At 41.6% G+C, this 20,631-nt stretch overlaps 1 protein-coding gene across 1 annotated transcript in view; it reads right to left on the bottom strand.

Annotated features, from left to right (window-relative positions):
* LOC138759952 (rabphilin-3A-like) overlaps positions 1 to 20,631 on the bottom strand; it is a 156,356-nt gene that overhangs the window by 108,716 nt on the left and 27,009 nt on the right. The window contains exons 2-4 of the mRNA XM_069930426.1: positions 18,108 to 18,251; positions 17,816 to 17,945; positions 8,085 to 8,168 (exon numbers count right to left, since the gene is read on the bottom strand). Of these exons, the coding sequence (XP_069786527.1) occupies positions 8,085 to 8,168; positions 17,816 to 17,945; positions 18,108 to 18,251 (358 nt within the window). The remainder of the gene's footprint in view (positions 1 to 8,084; positions 8,169 to 17,815; positions 17,946 to 18,107; positions 18,252 to 20,631) is intronic.

The following is a 20,631-nucleotide window of genomic DNA, read 5'->3' as shown; positions in this document are numbered from 1 at the left end:
AGAGGAGATGTTTTCACTCTTGGGAGAGTCATGAATGAGGGGATATAGCTACCAAAAAAAGGACACATTTAAAATGAAATAACATTGAAATTTATTTTCGCAGAGGGTGGGAATTTCTGGTAGCTAAAATCAATAAAAGTATGCCTGGTGGAAATGGATACATTCTTGCGAGATTGGAGAACTGAAGGCTATGGGGATCTGGTGTACAAGTGGCCCGTGTAAATCACTGAATGGCAGAGGGGCTACATGGCAGTCATGCTCCTATTTTCTTGTGTTTTTATTCTGACTAACCAAAAAAAAAATTCTTCCACACTCTTTTAATCCACACAGATTTCACTTGAGGGTTTTGTGCCTGTGAAGGTATCCTGAGGCTTCACATTCAAATAGAGCAGGGGCAGATATGCCACCCAAATCATCGAAAGAGAGCATGAAGGATGCCAATCAGGCCACTGAGTCCATGCTGGGAAAAATAGGACCTTTAAGGTATTTCCACTTCCCAGTGTTTTGTCTTGAAAGTTAGGGTTCTATTTTCTATGCCCTCTGCTCATTGCATGAAAATGTTTTCCCTCAAATCCCCACCATAACTTTTTCAAATCCTTTCCCTATTGCTGATCTCTGCCTCAGTCTTCCATAATACATCTCAATTAAATATATCTTCATCCTCTTCTGTTCCCCCAAAAAATGCAACTCCAGTTTAAGTGGACATTCTTCATCAATAAAAGCTTCCAGGCACGATAAGATCTTCCTAAATCTCCTCTGGATTCTTTCTGGTGCTGTCATTAAAAAGAAATGCCAGCACTGCTGCTGGTGTGGTCTCAGGAGAGCGGAGACACAGCACTCCTCCAAAGTGTTCCACTGCCTGGTCCCTAAGCCAGTCAATACAAGCTTTAAACTGCCTGTTAAAGGAGCAAAGAGTGTTTTTTAAAATTCTGCAACCTTGGGGTCTGTGCCCAAGATGGCATTGCTTGTGCTCAGCAGCAACCATGAGGCGTTTCAGACTCTGGGGAACAGTGTACTAGCAAAGGGTATTAGGAACACCCCCCGTTGAGAAGGAGAAGTAAAGAAGATGACCTGATGGAACATTGACCATGGCAACAGACTAGCAAGGGCTCAGCGGCTGAGGGACCCACATAGACTGCGGGCAATGCAGTTGAGGGACCAACATGGGCTGCAGGGTGTTGGAGACTGGCTCGTGTGAACCAGGTATTGGAGCCGGGATTTAGAAGGGTGCTGAGGGCAAGAAGGGCTCCTAAGGTCCTCGGGTGCTGAATGCTTCCTGATTGTGTCGAAGGTTTGGATGTGGATCTTGGGTAGTCAATGGATTGAACTGGAGCCTGTGCATCTGCAAAGACTGTGGGAGTGCTGAAGGCAAATCCACGGACACAGAGACACCGAAGGCACTCTCCTTAGCTTCTCTTCCTCTTATTGCAAGGAGAGCTGGGAAACAGGAATGGTGACTCTTTGTTTGCCTTATGGCAGGAAGCAATTTCATGTAATATTACCTGAAATTGTTTACCTTACAGCAGGAAGCAGGCAATTTCAGGTAATATTACATCTTCTGCACTAATACATGACAATAAAGGAATCTTGAATTTTTTCTTGAGTAGTTGAGATCAAAATTGTACAAAATACTCTAGTGTGGCATAATGTTTAGTACATTTCTGGCACAACTGCCCCACTCTTGTCTTAATGCAAATAACCAGTGAGCCTACTTAAGTAGCTCATCCATGTGTCAATCCCACAGAAGCCTCCGTTTCTCTTGACTTCTCAATGTCTTGATATTGATTGTGTGCCCCAGTGTCTCATCTGACACTTTTCTGAAATGTATTTGATTTGTCACTTGCATTCCAACATGATCGGCCCGTTGCTCTTTCTGCAGCATACAACTTTAGTCCTTTCCTCTCTGTTAAATTACTAGTATCATTTTCAAATTCCTCAATCATGGTCTCTGCATTTAATTTCAAATCATTGCTAAGCACCACAAAAAGCATGGAACCAATCTTTGATATTGCCTTGGCAGAGTAACTGCAACCCTACCACCCCAAATCCTCCACTACCCCCACATACCCTTCTGCCCACCCAGGCACTCACTAGGATTAAGGGATATAGGGCAAAGGTGGTGTGGAAGACATGGGGTATACCAGACACATGCAATTAATTATTAGAAGAGAGATCCAAGTAGCTATAAAATACAAAATGAACTGTAGTGTACCAAACTAGTTTTCAATTTAGGTTTAAACTAGTTTGGCAAGGGGATGGGAACCAGAATGAGAGGGCAGTAAATAGGGCACAAAATAAACAAGTAGATACACCATGTTGTGAGACTGTGATGAAGGAAATTAATAGGACAAAATTGTAAGTGTAAGATTAAGGATTTAATTGGGGTACTTTGGAAACAAAAATGAAAAGGGTGATGAATACAGCAATAAAGGTCTGTAATTAAATGCCTGCAGTATAAGAAATGGAGGGATGTTACCCCGCCTCATCACACTCAATGGCTGCATGACATCATATCACGTTTAAATTTAGAGAAGATTGGTGCTCAATTTCTGATTTGAATTCAAATTTTCAAACACTGTGGGGAGCCTTTTTGATTTACTTTCATAATCTTTGATTTGTTATGAAGGGAGAAGTGTTGAGAGTAAAGAGGGAGCAGTAATTTATTACTCAGATAAGAATTTTGTCTTCTTTTTTTGCCCAAACAGCTGCTTTTTTGGTAGTGGGTTTAGACCTTTTTAATAATAATAATAAAATATTAATACAATATAATTTGTTGATTGAAAATGTGGGGTACCTTGGATGAAATTATATGATTTATGTGAAATGTATCTTTTTGACTTTTAAAATATATCCTTAAGTACTCTGTATTTTTTGATGTGAAATTTCAATATATAATAAAAATATTAAAAAAGAAAAAGAAATAAGGTTGATGATCTAATCGCACATCTGGAAGTTAGCAGGTAGAACGTTGTGGTCATCATGGAGCCATGGCTGAAATAAATCCACAGCTGGGAAGTAAAGATCCATGGATACACAGTCTATTGAAAGGACAGGAAAGTAGGCAAAGGGGGTGGGGTGGCTCTGCTTGTTAAAATTGGAGTTACATTTTTGGAGAGAGAAGACATTGGATCAGAAGATATAGAATCCCTGTGGGTAGAATTGAAAAACTGCAAGGGTAAAAAGACCCTGACAGGAGTTGTCTACAGGCCTCCAAGCAGTAGCCTGAATGTGTTGTGCAAACTATAGAAGTCAGAAAAGGCACGCAAAAAGTGCAATGTTACAATAGTCATGGGGGATTTCAATAAGCAAGTTAATTGGGAAAACCAGGTTGGTATTGGATCCCAAGAAAAAGAATTTATCAAATGCTTTCAGAAAGGCTTCTTAGAACAACTTGTGCTGAGCCGATCATGGAAATGGAATTCTGGATTGGGTATTATCTAATGAACGGAAGTTGATAAAGGAGTGGAAGGTAAGGGAAACTTTAGGAGGCAGTGACCATCATATTACAGAATTCACCCTGAAGTTTGAGAGGGAAAAACTAAAATCGGAGGTGTCAGTCCATCAGTGGATTAAGGGGGACTACAGAGGTATGGCAAAAGTTGATTGGAAAAGGACTCTGGAAGGGAGGACAGTGGAGCAGCAAGGGCTGAAGCTCCTGCAAAAAGAAAGATGCAGGGCAGGAATATTCCAAAGAATGATATTTGAATGGAAAAATGACACAACTGTGATTGACAAAATAAATTAAAGCCAAAGTAAAAACAAAAGAAAGGTCATAACATGGAAGTAAAAATTACTGGGAAGTTAGAGGGACTGGGCAGCTTTTAGATGCTTACAGAACCAGGAAGGAAAAGATAAACTTTGAAAGGAAGCTAGCAAATAATATAAAAAAGCATAGCAAAAGCCTTTTTAAGTATATTAAGAGTCAAAAAGAGGTGAGCAGGTATTGGACTGATAGAAAATGACACTGGAGAAATAATATGGGAGCCAAGAATCTGGCAGAGAAACTGAATGAGTATTTTGTATCATTCGTCACTGTGGAAGACATTAGCAGTAGATCAGACTTACAAGGGTGTCAGAAAAGAGAGGTGAGTGCAGTCACGATCACCGGGGAGAAACTGCTTGGGAAGCTGAAAGGTAGATAAAGGTAGATTGCAAATATCATTCTGCTATTTGAAAGGGAGGGAGGCAGCAGAAATGAAATTATAGACCTGTTAGCCTAACATCAGTGGTTGGGAAAGTGTTGAGTGAATTGTCAAGTAAGAGGTTACGGAGTACCTAGAAGGAGCATGACAAGATCCATCAAGGGAAAATATAGCCTGACAAACCGACTGGAAATTTTTGAGGAAACCACAAGCAGGCGAAGCAAAGGAGATGCAGTGGATGTTGTCTATTTGGATTTTCAAAAGACCTTTGACAAGGTGCTGCACAATAGGCTGCTTAATAATATGATGAGCACATGGAAATATGGGTACAGCATTGCTGCTTGGCAGGAAACAGTGTGGGAGTAAAGGGATCCTACTCAACTTGGCTACTGGTTACCACTGGTGTTCCGCAGGGGTCAATGTTGGGCCCATTTCTCTTTATCTTGTATGTTAATAGTTTGGATGTGGGACTAAGTGGCTTTGTACCTAAAGTTTGCAAATGATACAACTAGGTGAAATGGGAGATAGTGAGGAGAAAATGGAAAGGCTGCAGAAAGACTTAGATTAGAAGAATGAGAAAACTAGTGGCAAATGAAATACAATGTTGGAAGTATATGGTCATGCTCTTTGATACAGGAATACAGGTTCCCATCCCTCTATTTGTGATTCCAAAAATCGACAACCTCTGAAAACTGAACATTTTTTTTACTGAATGTACAGTATATTTTCAGGTATTCTACCATGGAGAGAATGCAGCTTGAGTGGTGAGTGGGGAGAGAGCAGCGGCTCAACTCGGGTGGGCGAGTGGGGAGAGAGTGAGGAGAGAAAGTGGCTTGAAAAGCATGGAGGCCCAGCGGGGGCAAGAAGAGTAGGAGCCCACTGAGCTGCCAGGGCCAGAGGGCTAAGGGACCCGGGTGCTGAGCTCCATGGGAGGAAAGAGGAAAGAAGTGAGCAGCGCCGAGGAGAAGGTGGTGCTGGAGGGAGAGAAGCCAAGGGAAGCCTGAGCAGCAGCAAAAACTGGGCCTGAGGGAGAAGCAGGTGATGGGAGGTCCCTTGGCAGCCGAGCTGTTGCAGAGGGACCAGATGATGGGAAGCAGCCTAATGGCAGCCAAGCTGGAAGGAGGCAGACAAGGGCATGGCAGAACCCAACAGGGTGCATCACTTTTTGACTTAATGTGACATCAATGTCGGCCTTCATTATTCATAATCCCCCTTGCAACTGGAACCACTCTGCATTTCCCAGAGCAGTTCCAGCTGTGTGGGGGATTATGGGTAAGAAAGATGGCCATTGCTTCTTGTGCAGCTCCATAAAGAGGTCTTATGTTTCGCGCGAATCTGTACTGCCATCATTTAAATTCCATAATCTGAATACTAGAAGTGTCCGATCCCAAGGATCTCGGATAAAAGGATAACCACCTGTAAAAGGGCAGAGTATTATTTGGATGGAGAGAAACTTCAAAATTCGAAGGTGCAAATGGACTTTTCAGTCCTTGTGCAGGATACCCTAGAGCACACATGTCAAAATTTGGCCCGCGATATAATTATATTTGGCCTGCAAGATCATATCAAAAATGTATTAGAGGTGGCCCGCCCTGCAGCGAGAGCCGATGCTGTTTTTTGGTAATGTCACCCCCACCATCCTCCCTCTTCATTGCACATCCTTCCCCATTGTAACACGAGAAGTCTGTCGATGTCATCAGCCGGCAAGCCAGTTGAAGGCTCCCCGCACAACCAGTCACTTTTCCCACCTGTCGAGCGGTGCGGCGGATTGGCGAGCGCCTGTGGTTTCCTGTCGGTGTGATGGGCATGGCAGGCTGCGCACGGCCCCCGGGCAGCGCAAGCCCCACGCGACTGGCACCAGACGGCCCTTCCACAGCGCGAGCGCACTTCTCCCGGTCGCCACGGCCTTCAGCGCTTGCACCCGCGCGGACCCCAGGGACGGCTGGTTCGGCCCTGCACGTGAAGAGAGAGATGGTGGCTGTCCGCAAAGGCTGATCGGCAGCGCGCTGGGCCTGAGTGGGTGGGTAAGCAGGGGTGGGCAGAGGGTGTAGGTAAGGAGTTATGGGCAGGGGAAGTTATGGTGGAGCGAGGGGCAGTTAGAGGGAGGGATGAGTAGAAGGAGGGGTGGATAGGGAAGAGGTAAAAGGGGAGGGGCAGGGCAAGTAGGGGAGGGGTGATTAGAGGGTGAGAGACGGGTAGAGGGAGGAACAGGTTGAGGGGAGAGGCAGTAGAGGGGCGTGTATAGGATGGGGTGGGTAGAGGCAGAGCGAGTGGAGTGAGGGGTGAGTAGAGGTTGGGTAAAGGACTGGTCAGGTAGAGGGATGGTGGGTCGAGGGTGAATAGAGGCCTCAGCCTCAGCCGGTGGTGAAGGCAGAAAATGCAATGTTGGCAATCATATCTAGAGGAATAAAAGAGCAGGCTTTATAAGACACTGGTGAGCCCTCACGTCGAGTATGGGGTACAGTTTTAGGCTCTTTATTTAAGAAAGGATGTGCTGGCATTGGAGAAGATTCACAAGAATGTTTCTTGGAATGAAGGGATTAGCATGAGGAATGTTTGACAGCTCTTGGGCTTTACTCTTTGCGGTTCAGAAGAATGCTCATAGAAGCACTTCAAATGTTGAAACGCCTGGACAGAGTATATATGGAAAAGTTGTTTCCCATGCTAGAAGAGTCTTGGACAAGAGGGCACAACTTCAGGATTGAAGGGCACCCATTTAAAACAGAGATGCGGAGGAATTTCTCTAGCTAGGGAGTGGTGAACCTCTGGAATTTTCTACCACTGGTGTTTGTGAAGACCAGGTTGTTGGGTGATATTATAGCAGAGCTTGTTTGGTATCAGAATAGTTAGGGTATTAAAGGTTATGGGGAGAAGGCAGGAGTGGGAGAATGGATCAGCTTATGATGGAATGACGGAGTGGACTTGATAGGCTGGAAGGCCTAGATCTGTTCCTATATATGGTTTATTTATGAAATGTTCAAACCACCCCCCCTTCCCCTCCCACCAATCACCTGTGGCTATTCTTCTGTTTTTGTAATCCTGCTAAGCCTAGACCATCATGACAGAGTCTGATTCCAGTGTTTTTCCTTCACCTTCTCAGCCGTGGTACGGAAAACAAATAAAAATATGCCCATTTTAAAACTCAGTTCCTTTGTTTTGAGATTAGACCTCACAAATTGCTTAAGAATCAGGCTATCCAAAGTGGAGATAGATGGTGGGTGTGAACTGGCTACGGATGAGGCATCAGGCTACCTTATTCTAACATTTCAGCAAAGATGTCAGGAGGGAGTGGATCATTAGGGTTCTGATAAAAATATGGGAAGGGGGATGGAGAGAGGTATAATCTGATTTATAAAGCTGGGAAGATGTAATTGTTGGGTAACATATTGACATAATCTGGGTCCCTCAATGAGATGGAAAGCTGTCATATGACAGCAGGGAGCAGCATCAACCTGCAGTTCCATGCGCTGCCTAACATCAGTAACATCAGGTGTGGACATGGCTGCAGATGTTGCATGAAGAATGCTTTCAGTAACCATTAGTCAACTCCGGAATTCAGAAAGTGAGGACAAACAGAAATCACACGGAGCATTGCCTTATTGATTATTTGAAGCACGAACCTTAACTGGTTCGCTCCTGAGCGATCCATTGTAGCACAGTTATTCTGCGGACTAAAAAATTTGCCTTTTTCGATCCACATCTCTTTCATCAGCCAACACCACCTTGAAGCTCGTCACTGGGATGCATGAGAACAAGTTAAAGGGGATGGGGGCCACTCTTCCCTTCAATCCTCTCCTTCACCAGGACACACCATGGTTGTTGTCAAGCATGATCACACAACAGCAGACTGCAAGATCCACTGCACTAGACCATAAGCAGAAACTCTGCAATGCAGCTCTCTGGAGTGAGGGGAGCCACAAACAGACACACATTTAAATTTACCTCTCGCTGCTCGCTGCAGATCTTACAAAGCCACAAGGGTCGGGGCCTACTTGGCGTTTCAATTCCACATTTGGTGCAGACATTCTGCAAGTGAAGAAAAGGATGAGTGAGTTTATTACAGTTAGTCCAAAGTTCGCTTCTCTGAACTTGTTGGCAGCTTTAAGAGAATAACAACATACAACTATCATTTACTAGGCAATGGTACCCAATAACTATACAGAAAGGTTAGCAACTGCACAACTCTGTTTATTAATTTTTGGATGTGGCTGTGACCAGCATTTGTTGACCAAACCTAACCAAGCCACAATCTTGAATCACTGCAGTTCATTCTCGTCACAGAGTCATACAGCACAGAAGCAGGCCCTTCAGCCCATCATATCTATGCCAAGATTAAGTATCCTTTTGTACTAAGCCCATTTTCCAACACTTGGTCTGCAGACTTCAACATCTTGGCAATTCAAGTGCTTGTTGTGAGTATCCACTGTGTGGAAAAAAAATCTTACTTAGATTTCCTCTTACCCTATTCCCCAGCCTGCTAGTTTTAGACATTTCATTATGCCTTCTAGTCCTGATGGTGTAGGAGAAGGAGTTTGAAGAGTTAGACCCAGAGATGATGAAGAACCAGTGCTATATTGGCAAGACAGGATGGTGTACAACTTGCAGGGGAGGTGCTCCATTTACCTCTGCCATCATCCTTCAAGGTAGGAGAGAGGTGAAATCCTGGAGGTCCTGGTGGAGCAGACTTGGCAAGGTGTATAGTGCATTTTGCAGTCATGGTGTCCCAGAGGCCAAAGTATAGCATAAATTTTGCTCAAGGAACTCTCTAGGAATATCTTCAGGAAAAAGAAATGGCTGGGGGTTTACATAGAGAAATCGAGGGTTAAAGTCTTGAATATCAAAGGCACAGCCACCAATGGTGGTGTCAAGTTATGTGGGAGAATTGTCAGGCTGGAAGATATTGAAGATATAGGTAGGGAGAGGTGGAACCATGGGTAGATTAGTTTATAAAGAATGGGAATTTTAAACCTGCTTCATTGATGAACAGGGTGTTGGATGAACAAAATTCAAGATGGGTTCAAAACTAGCATGGGCAGTTCTCAGTGGTCTTGTCTTGGGATGGGCTGGATTCGGTGCTCCCCTGCACTCTGCCTAAACTACATTAAGTGAGTGGATCCATCCTCCAAGCAGTGTTGATCTTGATGTGGCACTTCAGAGTGGGCCACCAAAATTGGGAGCCACTAGTCATTTGGAAGTGAAACCCCTATTCCCTCCAAGTCGACTACCATACACCACGCACCCCCCACCACCACCTCAATCAGGCAGATGTCAATTAAGAATCTGGCTGAGCTAAATAACCTGTTTAAGTCGGTGACCTGATGGATATCTATAACATTATAAAGAGAGCATTGGTAGGATATATGGTTAGAGTCTTTTTTCCCCAGGGCATGGACTCAAATGAGATAGCATAGATTTAAGGTGTGACAGATTATAGATATGATTTTGGAAGATAAATTGGGGCAGGCTTTTTAGTGTCGGTCACATACAAACACTTCAAAATAGATCTCATTTAAAATACTGGAGCTCTGCTCAAGACATACAGGCTGGCTCCAAGATCTTTTGCAAAAGCTTTGGAGAGTGCCCAAGAGACTTCACTAATGGATTGTTTTGAAAAGCAACAGATGAAAGAACTTAGAGGAGTAGGTTCGAAGCCGCAGGCTGTGAATGCAGTTGGCTGTTCTAAGGGGGTCATATGGTTTTGCAAGCAGAGAGGGAGTAAAACAGGCTTTTCTCTGAGAGAGAGATTAGTTCTGCAGTTTTATAGTCAGCAGCAGCAGCAGGGACTGGAACAGGATAAGCTGGAAAGCTTGTGGAAAAACCCTATTTGGAAGACGGGTTGTGAGTGCTTAGTTCTGTCTGGTCAAAGCCCTTGTGGTGCATACGAGAGGAGAGAACTGGCTGTCTCATATTTACCTTGAAATAAGAGAAACAAAAAGGAACTCTGTGGTGACCTGAAAGGAAGAGGTTATCATCTGGAGAACCCTGAGGGGGTAGGTTTCTTCAGCAAGACACTGACGTGGCTGATTAAAAGGAATCACTTTTTTTTGGGTGTCCAGGAACAACAAATCTCTCTCTGAAAACCGACAAGAACCTTCCTGAGCAGTAACCATTTCCCTTTCAAGCACCAAAGCCTGGTGAACTTCATAAATGTTAAATTCTGTGCACAGTATAAGAATTGCCTGCAACCAGTAAACTTGGAGGAATGAGAAATGAAATTGGACTGTGAATCAAATAACTTTTCTGAACTTACATACACATTGCATACAAGTGCACCTAGAATTAGAAGGAGGCTAAGTTAGGATAGTTAGGTTAATAGTGATAAGTTAAAGTGTGATTTTGTTTTCATGTTTAAAGATAATTAAAAGCAACTTTTGTTTAAGTAACGATTTGTCTTGGTGAATATCTATTGCTGCTGGGTTTTGGGGTCCTCTGGGCTCGTAACAAAGGCGAAAGGGGAAATATTTAAAAGATCTGAAGGACATGAATTGGTATGTTAAGAAAACAGCCTCTATCCTCAAAGACCCCCATCCCCCCAGGCCACACCCTCTTCACTCTGATACCATCAGGGAAAAGGTACAGGAGCCTAAAGACAAGCACTCAACGGCACAAGGACAGCTTGTTCCTCCCTGCCATCGGATTCCTGAATAATCAATGAACCAAATACACTGCCTTACTTTGACATTTCATGGACCATTTTTATTTTCTTTTGTAAGGTGGTTTATATAAATGTTTGCAGTGTAATGCTACTGAATAATAACAAATTCAGACACTCTGATAAGATTTTCACAGAGAAAGTGATGGTGATCTGGAACAAGCTGACAGAGGCAGATACAATCACAACATTTAAAAGACATTTAGATGAATACTTAGATTTTTAAAAAGCCATAAAAGGATACACCCTAATGCAGGCAAAGGAGTTTAACATAGATGGGCATCATGGTTGGCAGGGATGAGGTGAATCAAAAGGCCCTGTTTCTATGTTGTACAATTAATTCTATGGTTGTATGGTGAGGCCATCTCAGGCACACTCTTAAGGCTTTGGTCTTTGTTGGGGACAGGCTTGAGAGCCCCCATCCCTTGCCAAAACCCAAGCCAATGTTTATTTGAAGATAAGGGTATTATCATTACACAAGTAAACAGCAGCTCTGTAGGAGAGACAGTAGGTTTACACAAGCAGTTGAGGGAGATCAGCCTCTGAATTTGATGCCTCGTCTTTGTACTGGGAAAATTATTTCTTTTCATTTTATTTCTAGCAATCTGATAACATGCAGAGTTAGATCACTGTGATATTATAACCAAAGTTGTGAACTTGTTTATTGCTAGTGTTAAAACAGCAGGGATAGGAATTTAATAAACATTAGCAAATCTCCTAAAAATAACACCAAGTGGAAATTAACCTACATCTCCCCCACAGGAAGACACCGCTGAAATATTTGCTCCAGTCTGGCCCCAGGTCCCTGGGACTATAAATTACAAAATACAGCACTGTTGGTAGTCGTACATTCCTTCAGAGCCTCATCCAATTTTTCCACTTCTTCCCTGCAGTGCAGTTCAATAATTGATTATGTCTTTTCTTTGTCTCCTGTGTCGTAGGTGTCAGGATTTAATGGCCAACCTCAATTTCCCTTGGAAAAATATTACCCGACTGCCTTCTTGAAATATTGCAGTTTTTCTGGTGAAGTTCTCTCACAGAAGGAGAGCTGAAACATTTCCAATTCTGGATTGTACACGATTTGAAAAGGAGACTCACCAAAAAAAAAGCATTCCCACTAGCCTGCTGTAAGTTGTGGATATGGGAAATGCTATTTAAGAAACATTAGCTTATAGAATCTAAGAATAGCACAGGAATAGGGCATTTGGTGCCCGCTGTCTGCACCAAAACAGGATGCCAAATTAAACTAAATCTTTTCCACCTGCAATTATCCATATCCCTCTACTGCAATACGTACACATGTGCATATAGAGGTACTTTAAATGCTTATACTGTATCTACTTCCACCACTACCCATGGCACCCCTTCCAGTCACCTACCATTCTCTACATAATAGAACACGCTCCTCACATCTCTTTTAACCTTCCCCCCACCCCGCCATCAACTTAAATGCATTTTCTCTAGTATTTGGCAGTTTCACCCTGGGAAAGAGATTTTAACAGTCTACTCTATCAATGGCTCTCATAATTTTATACATTTTTGTCAGGTCTCCATTCAGCCAGGGAAAACAACCCATTTATCCAACCTCTCTTTATGGCTCATATCCTCTAACTCAGGCAGCTTCTTGGTAAATCTCTTTCGTTCTCTTTCCAAATCCTCCACACCCTTCCTGGATTGGAGTAACCAGAACTGGGATGCTAGCCTTCATTACTGGCACATGGAATAAAAGCAGGGAAGTTAACACATTGGCAAGGGCCTATTGTGTGCAGTTTTGATCACTGAAGTATACAAAGTGATGGCTCTTGAGCAATGTTCCCTCTAATTTCAAAGATCCTAATGTTGTGCGCACAGAATGCTTGTCCAAATGTAAACTCATCTTAAAACGCAAAAAGAAACAAAAATGATTTATAACACTACTGCAAATAAATTTATTTCAGTAATGTATAACTTACTTCAAACTAAGGCCTCAAAAGTTGAGGTGCATAATTCAAGATTAAGATGGGAAATAGATTTAATTACACAATGAAGGTGAACAGGATTGGACAGAGTTGTTTAAGAATAATATGATTAAACATAAATATAGGTTTGTTCAATGAAATTTTTACATCAATTATATTTGACACCACAAAAATTGTATAGATTAAATCCTACTATATCAGATCTATGTTTTAGGTGTAGATCTGAGATTGGAACTTTTCTTTAAAATTCAACTTGGCAATGTCACAAGTTAGACATTTTTGGGTAATTTTTTGGAATGAACTACAGGGGTCAAATTACCACGGGACCTGATGTTATTTTTATTGAGTAATATTAAGATTATAAGGCCAAAGTTAAAATTAAATATTTATCAAATTGAATTGGTGTTAATTGCTTCAGCAGTTTCTAGGAAATGTATAGCAATATCGTAGAAATCTGAAATAGATTTAGGCATGGAAAGATGGCATGCAGAACTTCATAACTGTATAACGATAGAGGAAATTACCTATAAATATAATATTTTTTGGAAAATATGAAGCTTATGTTTACAAAATTTTGGTTTGCATGTATGATTGGCTCTTTGAAGACCCCACTTCTTGGTAACCTCCAATAGGCTTTATTCTATAAATGTTTTATTTTCTTGGCATTCTTCAGGTTTTCTTTCTTTTCTTTTCTTTTAGGGGTGGGGGATGGGAGAGTGTGTTGTGGGGTGGGATGGTATATACAACATGTATAATTTATTTTGAAATCATTTAGAACTGAATGTAATGTGACCATTATTGTGGTTTAAAAATTTATAAATAGAGTATTAAACAAAAACCCTAAAACTAAATCTAATCTATCCCCTCCCTCTAATCAAGGTTACCTTGAAGAAAAGGATGCAAAGATATGGATCAAATAGCTACCAGAAAATAGACAGAAAATCACTGGAGCATCCAAACTTCTTATCATTAATTACATCATGTAACCACTATGCATGGGTAGGTGAAGAGTCATCTTTCCAGTTCAATAAAATTGCTCGTCTTGCTATCAACATGATAAAAGCTAAAACTTTCTCTTGGGATGCAAACTGAGGTATATCTGGTTCATGAGAAAAGAAAAACAAAGCAACTAAAGGGCATGGGACTGTCTTGATATTAAAAATCATTGATAAAATTGGAAAAATGTTTTCCCAAAATCTTCCTAAATGGAGACACTTCCAAAATATATGAATCAATGAAGTTTCAAAAATTTTACACACACACACACATATATATATATATATACACATATATATATACAGATATATATACACACATATATATATATACATATACATATATATATACACATATACATACATATATATATACATACACATATATATACATACATATATACATACATACATATATACATACATATATATACATACATACATATATATATATATACATACATATATATATACATACATACATATATATACATACATATATATATACATACATACATATATATACATACATATATATATACATACATACATATATATACATACATATATATATACATACATATATATATACATACACATATATATATACGTATATATATACATATATATACATACATATATATACGTATATATATACATATATATACATACATATATATATACATATATATACATACATATATATATATACATATATATATATACATATATACATATATATATATACATATATATATATATATACATATATACATATATATATACACACATATATATAAAATTATATATATATATATATATTTATATATGTATCTATATATCTTCTTTGGCTTGGCTTCGCGGATGAAGATTTATGGAGGGGTAATGTCCACGTCAGCTGCAGGCTCGTTTGTGGCTGACAAGTCCGATGCGGGACAGGCAGACACGGTTGGAGCGGTTGGAGGGGAAAATTGGTGGGTTGGGGTTGGGTTTTTCCTCTTTTGTCTTTTGTCAGTGAGGTGGGCTCTGCGGTCTTCTTCAAAGGAGGTTGCTGCCCGCCGAACTGTGAGGCGCCAAGATGCACGGTTTGAGGCGATATAAGCCTACTGGCGGTGGTCAATGTGGCAGGCACCAAGAGATTTCTTTAGGCAGTCCTTGTACCTCTTCTTTGGTGCACCTCTGTCACGGTGGCCAGTGGAGAGCTCGCCATATAACACGATCTTGGGAAGGCGATGGACCTCCATTCTGGAGTTGGATCTTCAGCAGCGTGGATTCGATGCTGTTGGCCTCTGCCATCTCGAGTACTTCGATGTTAGGGATGAAGTCGCTCCAATGAATGTTGAGGATGGAGCAGAGACAACGCTGGTGGAAGCGTTCTAGGAGCCGTAGGTGATGCCGGCAGAGGACCCATGATTCGGAGCCGAACAGGAGTGTGGGTATGACAACGGCTCTGTATACGCTAATCTTTGTGAGGTTTTTAAGTTGGTTGTTTTTCCAGACTCTTTTGTGTAGTCTTCCAAAGGCGCTATTTGCCTTGGCGAGTCTGTTGTCTATCTCGTTGTCGATCCTTGCATCCGATGAAATGGTGCAGCCGAGATAGGTAAACTGGTTGACCGTTTTGAGTTTTGTGTGCCCGATGGAGATGTGGGGGGGCTGGTAGTCATGGTGGGGAGCTGGCTGATGGAGGACCTCAGTTTTCTTCAGGCTGACTTCCAGGCCAAACATTTTGGCAGTTTCCGCAAAACAGGACGTCAAGCGCTGAAGAGCTGGCTCTGAATGGGCAACTAAAGCGGCATCGTCTGCAAAGAGTAGTTCACGGACAAGTTCCTCTTGTGTCTTGGTGTGAACTTGCATGCGCCTCAGATTGAAGAGACTGCCATCCGTGCGGTACCGGATGTAAAGAGCGTCTTCATTGTTGAGGTTTTTCATATATTCTAAGTATTACCATAAATTGTAATAAACAATGCCTTGCACAAAATGAGGAAACATTTTTTTTTTAAAAGATTAACTTAAATTATGGTTGTCTTAGATCATATCATTAAATTAGACAGAATTTACCCTTTGTTTAGCCCAAAGGACTGTCTAATGTAGTTTACTTGATTTCTATCCAGAATTATTTTAAGAAATATTGTTAAATAAATATGAAGAGGTTTTTTTAATTACATTTATGTTAATTTGTGATATGCATATGATATGATCTGTTATTTGCTATATTAGAAGAATTTGTATGTAGGATTTGTATGTTAAACTCAATAAAAATATTTTAATAAGAAAAGCAAATGTAAACTTGAAATTGTTTCAAGATTATTTTGGCAGAGCCCATCTCTCATAGATAACAGAACTGCATTGGCATGTTTTAATATAATACAAGTATGGTTACATTTATAAGTATAATTATTATTACTACATTATTTTAGGTAATTAACCTTTTGTGTACTAGTTGCAAAACGTGTCTGCGCGTGCACACATGCACAGTTTAGAGGGAACAGTGCTCTTGAGAGGGTGCAGAGAGTGTTCCTGGATGGAATTTCTCAGTTATGAAGAGACTGATTGGGTTTGCTTTCTCTGGAACAGTGAGGGCAAAGGCAGGGGACCTCATAGAGCTGGCTTAAAGTATGAGGAGCATAGATAAGGTTGACAGTCCCAAACATTTCCTCATGAGCTTTAGTTCAGGGTGAGAGGTTTAGAGGAAATATGAAGAAAAGCTATTTCATCCAGTGGATGGCTGAACTTTCCTGAAAATTAGTGAGCCTATAGTGAAGGGGATGGTGGTCAGAGGAAAATTCAACCCCATGTGTCACGCAATTGTAAGGATCAAGGACAATAAGCTATAAGCATAATTTATGCTCATAAAGAAAAAACAGCTAATATTTCCAAAATAATTAAAAGCTTATTTATTGCCCATCTGGAAACAACAAAGCTAAACTAGCATGGATGGAAAATATGGTCATCTTAAGAGTCCCTTCCATATCTTAGCCTTATTTTACTTCCATCAGCTTTTCCAGAAGCTCATTGAGTCACGACCAATAACTGGAATTGATGTTCTGTACATAAGCACAGAATGCACAACAATTTCTAATTGTGCCCTCTCTGATGCCCTCAGGAACAGAACCAAAAGGAAAATAACAAACTGAGGCAATTTAAAATAAACAAAGATTTTTTTTCCCCCAAAATGGACTGGAATGTTTTTGGCAAACATTACTATAAAGCTTCAAACTGTAAAATGTTTATTTTTACACTTGGTGTCAGTCCTGCAACTGTGACTGATCTGTCCCTCCTCTTTCTACATAATGCCTCCCATTCCCTCTCCAATCTATTTCCTGTGATGTCAGACAACCAGGCCTCGAACAGTTGACTCTTCATGATAGTAGGGACTGCATTTGCTCACATTTTTAAAAGTGAAAGGCAGCAAGTGTTTCTCAAATGCTACCTGTGCTGAAATCCCAATGCCCATCACTCCAATTGTATGAGGGAAGGATCTCATGCTTCAGTTTGTCATGTCTCCAGATTTGACAGTGCAGTGATGGTTGGCATCTTCGAGGCAATTCTGCTGCTTTGTCACTTCAGTTGCAGGATTCTGCTGTCTCACAACATCTGCCCCAGGAAATATTTTTCATGATTCCATCCTTAATGCCAGGATATACTTTTAAAAAGTGAGGTGAAAAGTGAAAGGAAACCACTAAGATGTGATATTATTAAAAATTCTTTAAAGGTCCCATCTGGTGTTCTAAAAGAGCATATCAGAGGAAGACTATGATGAAATAAATTTGATCCATTTTTAAGTTTAACAAAAGGTAAACTAGTCTGGAGTAGTCTGTGCTGGCAGAATCCCTGTAAAACTTTCCTCCGGTAAAGAGTGTGCCTTAACTGTTGGCCACATGATGTGCCATGTCTGCATGGCTTTAGCATTCAGTCAATGGGAAATGTAGTCGGTCACGTCTCCCTCTGTAATCACTGAGCATATTAAGGATGCATGTAAATAATGCAAATCTGTATGAAGTGCTGTCCAATACAGCCAAGTGTTCCAGTTGCTGAGCTACCCTAGATCCCACTTTGTGCTCCAATTACCTTTTTACAATCTTCACACACGACAGAGTGTGATCCCAGCAGCCCAAGCTGCTCTCCACACAGGATGCAGCGGGACAGGCCATCCCCTAGAACATTCTTTCGCATGTTGTCCAAGCGATCCTTGAGTCGCCTGAGTGTGAAGCCAAAGATAAGAGAGAGTTAAACCATTTGTTGTGAGTCGATCACTACCAGGAACTGAATGCAACACAGGGTGGTACACTGACCTGTCACCAACACCGACTCACCTCCCCCCATTAAGTAGTAGAATCCCTCACCAATCCCTTAGGCTCACCCAATTCGCTCCTGCTCCATTTCCTCCATTTTCTCCGCCCGGGCGATCACCCTGTTGATGATTTCCTTCTCTTCCTCAGTCAGCTCCTCATTCTTCCGCTGTTTCTCGGTCTTGTTCGTATGCACTGACCAGCCGGCTCCCAGCCTGTCGCAGGATTGTGGACAAGGTTTAAAGACACACTGAATGTTTCTGATTGCAAAAGGCAGCTGGGCAAACAGAGTCACAAAAAAATCAGGACTGGACAGGGCTTATCACTCGCACTGCAGTCGGAGTTGATATCTCCAATGACAGCCCACACACAACAGTCAATACCTGATCCACACTTCTTAATGTACCCATTTCTCCAAAGCTATGGCTTCTTGGACATCAAATGTAATTTAGGACTTTATCCTGTATCCACCTGTGTGCTCCGACTGTATCTACTCTTGGGCTTTCTCCATCTGAGGGGATTCATTACAGAAGTTTAATAGATAGAGCAATGTTTTAGGTCTGGTGAAGATGTAGAATCTTTTATACATTCAACGTGGTCTTGACACAATGTCAGACTTTTTGAGTGACTATACATAACTTTTCGGAACAAATTTAGAAGTTACTTTTCCGCTAAGTCCCGATTTATTTTTATTAGGAAATATTGAAGGTACAACTCCTAAATTGAAATGATCAATTGAAATTTGTTAAATTAGTGGTAGCACAAAAATGTATTGCAATTACTTGGAAATCAGTTACATCTTTAACTGTGCTAAGGTGACATGCTGAAATTCAAAGTTGTATGCCTTTGGGAAAAAAATTACTTATAATTTAGGAAATAAATACTCATGTTTTTACAAATTTCAAATAATGGGGTTAAATTTGTAGTGACATCCTTTTTATCCCTCTAGCCCTACAGAAATTTCTCCTCTGTTTCTGCTCGAACTGATGATTTCCTCTGAACATCTCTCTCTGAAATCCAAAGACCCTTTTTTCTTGCTCATCTCTTTTTTCTTTTTATAGCTCTAAAGTAAAAAAACTTTTTTCAGTTTGTATTTTTTGGGGGTGGGGGAGGTTGGGTGGGAGGGAGGAGTTTTGGGGTGGGTTGAAAACCATCATGTATATAATGAATTTGTCTTTTTTTGAAGATGTATAAAACTCAATGAAGCAACATATGTGAGCATACACAACTGGGATGCAAACACATAACAAGGTTCCCTACAAGGACAAAAGTGCAACACCGTTATAATGTCAGTGACCTGGGCTCGAATCTGTCACTGTCCATGGATTTTACATATTCTCCCTGTGACCATGTGGATATCCTCCAGGTGTTCCAGTTTCCTCCCATCCTTCAAAAAGACATGCAGGGCTGGTAGGTTAATTAGTCACATGGGTGTAGGGATTTATGGGTTGGAAGAGCATGTAACTGCACGCATCTCTAAATTAAATGAAGAGAGATAGCACTTCAATAATGCCTATGTGGTAAACCACTATATGTATATGTTTGTGTGTTTGGACACACCCATTGGCCGACTGTGCCTGTGGCTCCTCCCAGAGGGTACAGAATGCTCTACAGCTCCCTGCCCAATGCAAAACAATCGAGCAGCATGGATGTGCTTTTGCTTTAAAGCTAATAAAAACCTTGTCAGTTCATTCAACTTCAGTCTTTTGGAGGTATTGATGGTACATCAATTTTATTAGCTTTAGTTTTATAATGGAGCAGATCCTGAAGTCAGAGAAGCTGGAAATTGACCCTCAATCACCTGAGGCATCTACCAACTTCAAACTCTGGCGATGCTGTTTCGAGGCATTCCTGCAGGCAGCTTCAGCCACTGTGCGGTCAGCACCCTGGTGTATTCGATGATTAGGGACGCTGGGTTGTATCAGAAGGCTATGGAAATTCTAAAGGGCCAGTACCTATCAAAGATTAACGAAGTCTACGCCAAGCATCTCCTGGTGACCTGAAAGCAGTGACCTGGGGAACCAAACGCTGAGTTCCTCCGGGCACTGTGAACCCTCAGAAGAGCCAGTGAATGTAAGGCCATGATGGCTGCAGAGAACACAGAGGACATAATCAGGATGCCTATTTGCAGAGATCAGGTTGAACTACATCCACCAAAGAATACTGGAGCAAGAGTTCAGTCTGTGGAAAGCAGTCGAACTGGCATGTACGCTGGAAATGGCCAACGCTGCCATCTTGGGATGTGCCGCCACCTCCTCGCCCCGCTTACAATCTGACCACGGCAGCAGGACCTCACAAATGCCTTTGCTCACCACCAGCAGGTGCAGTCAGTGACCCTCTGTAATCTGGGAGCACCGGTGCTATTTCTGCGGGCTGGGAGAGCACCCAAGGAAACACTGCCAGTTAAAGACGTGGTCTGCTCCAGCTGCAGGAAGAAATAACACTATGCTAAGGTGTGTAGATCTAAACTCCCTCCCAGCTGCGTGGGACGCTGCTTTTGCCAGGAACTAGCAGAGCCACGTGCAAGTTATTGGGACCGTCATCTTTGGGATTCAGCAGCGCCGTGTTGGCTGTCATCTTGGACATCGTCATTTT

Source organism: Narcine bancroftii, chromosome 4, assembly GCF_036971445.1.
Source record: "Narcine bancroftii isolate sNarBan1 chromosome 4, sNarBan1.hap1, whole genome shotgun sequence".
NCBI lineage: Eukaryota > Metazoa > Chordata > Chondrichthyes > Torpediniformes > Narcinidae > Narcine > Narcine bancroftii.
Note: the sequence above shows the minus strand (reverse complement) of the source record. Positions and strands in the feature narration are given on the sequence as shown.